The sequence below is a fragment of the Pygoscelis adeliae genome, unplaced genomic scaffold (assembly GCF_000699105.1).
Source record: "Pygoscelis adeliae isolate BGI_AS28 unplaced genomic scaffold, ASM69910v1 Scaffold359, whole genome shotgun sequence".
NCBI classification, from domain to species: Eukaryota; Metazoa; Chordata; class Aves; order Sphenisciformes; family Spheniscidae; genus Pygoscelis; species Pygoscelis adeliae.
The window spans coordinates 839,052-842,229 of record NW_008825553.1 but is presented as its reverse complement, the minus strand read 5'-3'; the positions used below and the strand labels follow the sequence as shown (position 1 = coordinate 842,229).

Genomic DNA, 3,178 nt, shown 5'->3' with positions numbered 1-3,178 from the left:
CAGACACAGCCACAGGGGCTGCCGTGGCAGTGACGGCTTGGGGTGGCGACGAGGGGCCTGTGGGAGCAGCTGGCTCCGTGCCCGCGGCCCTGCAGGCTGCGGGTCAGACCTTACCTCCCTCCCCGAGGCTTTCTCCATGGCCCGGACCATCTGCAGGACGGAGTAGCCGGTGCCTGTGCCCAGATTGTAGATCTGGGAGGAGGATAAGGAACATGGGTCAGCTTCTTTCACAAGGGGAGAAGGGCCAGGCCCCCTTTAGCTTCCCCAGGGCTGCAAGAGCCGGGCCCTGGCCCAGCCCCACAGCCCTGGCCGCACCCCAGACAACGGCCCTCTTGGTACCTTGCAGCCGCAGTTCTCCTTGAGCTTCTTCAAAGCAGCGATATGGCCCTTGGCCAAATCCACGACGTGGATGTAATCCCTGACGCCTGTGGGGACACAGAGGGTGAGCGCAGAGCCCTCCTGCCCGGGGCGCAGCCGGGCTGGGGAGCTGCGATGGCTGCCCCGGGGGACGGGGTGTCTGCTCCACCCCTTCTGCGACGCACCCGTTCCATCGTCCGTCCTGTAGTCGTTCCCGAACACGCTCAGGAATTCCCGGCGCCCCACTGCCACCTGCACAGAGGGACAAGCCCACGAGAGCCCCGTCACCCTGTGCCCCACTCAGGCACCACGAGCCCGGGGGTCCTCAAAGGCTGAAGTGGGGTGGTACCTGCGCCACGTAGGGCATGAGGTTGTTCGGGATCCCCTGAGGATCTTCTCCGATCATGCCTGACTCGTGGGCACCGATGGGGTTGAAATAGCGCAGGAGAACGGCATTCCAGTCCTGGGGAAACACACAAACGTGGCTGCCTGGGGAGAGTGTAGTGCTGTAGGGCGCTTGCCTGGTCACCCCAGCATGCTCCAGTGGGAAAAGACCTCGGTTCCCAGCCCTGCGCGCCTTGGGGCAGCTCCTCACCCTCTCTGCTTTGCAGAGATCTCGAATCATCTCCTCGATGAAGTACTTGGATTTGCCGTAGGGGTTGGTGCAGCCTCCAACTGGGTGGTTCTCATCCAGGGGCAGGTATTTGGGGTCTCCGTAGACAGTGGCAGAGCTGCTGAACACGATGTTCCTCACGTCGTGGGCTTTCATGGTCTGTGGAGCAGGGACCAGCCGCCACTGAGCCAGCAAGCTCCGCGCCCTCCAGCTCAGCTGCGCAGCTCAGCCCTCCGCAGGCGGCAGCTCCCGCCATGCAGGCACCGTTACACCCCTGGGACAGGGCCCGGGCATGGGGAGCGCCGCAGGGACCAGGCTGCCAGCCAGAACGGCCACCCCAGAGCAGGATCACACCCAGCAGCAGTCACCCAGCACCCGTGCGGCCCCGAGCGCCACACGCTGCCTCTCGGCTCCGCTCACCTCCAGCAGCCGGATGGTCCCGGTGAGGTTCACCCTGTAGTACTCCAGGGGCTTCTGCACAGACTCCCCCACTGCCTTCAGCCCCGCAAAGTGCATCACGGCTGAGAAACGGTGCTGCAGAGGGAAAAAGAGCTTGGCATTAGGGCCACAGCAATAGGAGATAGAAGCTCCAGGCAGAAACCAGTCAGAAGTCTCCCCAGGAGTTTCATTCAGCCAGCCCGTGTGGTCTCCATGGCCCAGAGGAACATTTGCTGGTCACGGCATTTCCTCAGCACTGTCCTCCCCGCTCAGCTCCTGCCCAGTCCACGTCTGCCTCCTGGCTCCCACCCCCAGCACAAACCCCTCTCACTCCCCGCACCCCATGAAGCCACCCCGGGGCACTGCAGCTCTCGCTCTCACCTTACTGAAGAGCTCCTGCAGCGCTGCCTCGTCAGTGATATCCAGCTCCTGGAAGAGGATGGGCTGGCACACGATCTGCTGCACACGCCGGAGGCTCTCGGGGAGCGCGTCTGCCCCTGGGAAGATGGAAGGGGGTGAGGCGCTGGGATAGCGGAAGGTCCTGGCGTAGACCGAGAGAGTCTGAGCCCCTTGCATGGGAAAGGATGAAGGCTCTCTGTACCTCGAATGGCATTGTGAAAGTTGTCTATGACCACGGGGACATAGCCAGCCTCCACCAGCTCCAGCACACAGTGACTGCCGATGTAGCCAGCTCCGCCGGTCACCAGGATCTTCTCTGCCATGGTTCCCTGGGGGAGGAAAGGCCCTTCAGTGCAGAGCGCTGTGTGAAGTGGTCTGGGGTGGGCACGACAGCTACGGGCCCTGGGAGGGAAGGGGCAGGCAGGACTTGGACACTGTCACGTCAGCACTGCCTCTAGGCACTCCCTGCACTTGGCCCAGCCAGCGCCAGGACGACACCCAGCGAGGAATGGGCTGGGCAGGTTGTAGCACACCCTGCCGACACGGTTCACACCTCCCGGACAGGGAGGATTTATCTGACACTTGTCACATACCGGGGAAAAACCCTTGTTCTTCCTGTTAAATCCAGGTTAAAGATCCTGGTGTCACCCATAGCAGAAATCCCTCAGGCTAATTCACCCCTAAGCACCAGGGCAGGGAGTCGTCTAACGGTATTAACTTGGGTGGTCTCCTCAAGGGGCATCAGCTCTGCCCTCTCCTCCCCATACCCCGTTTTTCCTCCAGCTCTGACATCCCCTCTCTACAACAGTCCCAGCACTCCCTCCGGCCTCCCCTCCCTTGCCCAGGGCTGGCCCCGTTCCACCCCTGCTTCCCAGGAAGGTAGGTGGGCATTGGGTCACTGCAGACTACAGGGACATTTGCTGGCATACACAAAATGGAAACCTGGAAGCTAACCTGCAAGAAAGCCCCCGTCCCTGGGAACCGAGCAGCAGCTCCTGCCCAGCGGGTAGGAGGGAGAATCCTCTTTATTACCAAGGCATGCGGAGGCAGCACAGGGAAAGTTTCCACCCCAGGTGACTTGAGTCACTCTCAGAGCTGCGTCTCAGGCTGAAAACCAAACTGACACCCCTAAACCGCCCTGCCCCGTGTCTGCTGCCGGCCCCAGGGCTGCTCTAGCAGCCAGCGAGAGCAGGTCTGAGGGAGGCTGGAGCCTGAGCCAGGCAGGTGAGGGCTTGGAAAGCCAAAATAACGCTGCTTTTAGCCAGGCAGGCGAGCAGGCAGCAGGACAGGGCAGGGGCCTGCGGGACATGGCGTGGACGTGGGACAGGGACAGGGTGCGGACGTGGCACGGCCGCGGGACAGGGGTACCCG

General features: G+C 62.6%; 1 protein-coding gene across 1 annotated transcript in view; it reads right to left on the bottom strand.

The window, feature by feature from the left end:
* The window catches only part of GALE (UDP-galactose-4-epimerase), a 4,554-nt gene extending 2,424 nt beyond the window's left edge, over nt 1-2,130 (bottom strand). Inside the window, exons 1-8 of the mRNA XM_009332192.1 lie at nt 2,010-2,130; nt 1,790-1,905; nt 1,391-1,504; nt 953-1,129; nt 707-820; nt 543-609; nt 340-425; nt 110-192 (exon numbers count right to left, since the gene is read on the bottom strand). Coding sequence (XP_009330467.1) covers nt 110-192; nt 340-425; nt 543-609; nt 707-820; nt 953-1,129; nt 1,391-1,504; nt 1,790-1,905; nt 2,010-2,130 — 878 coding nt within the window. The remainder of the gene's footprint in view (nt 1-109; nt 193-339; nt 426-542; nt 610-706; nt 821-952; nt 1,130-1,390; nt 1,505-1,789; nt 1,906-2,009) is intronic.
* Nucleotides 2,131-3,178: the final 1,048 nt, after the last annotated feature.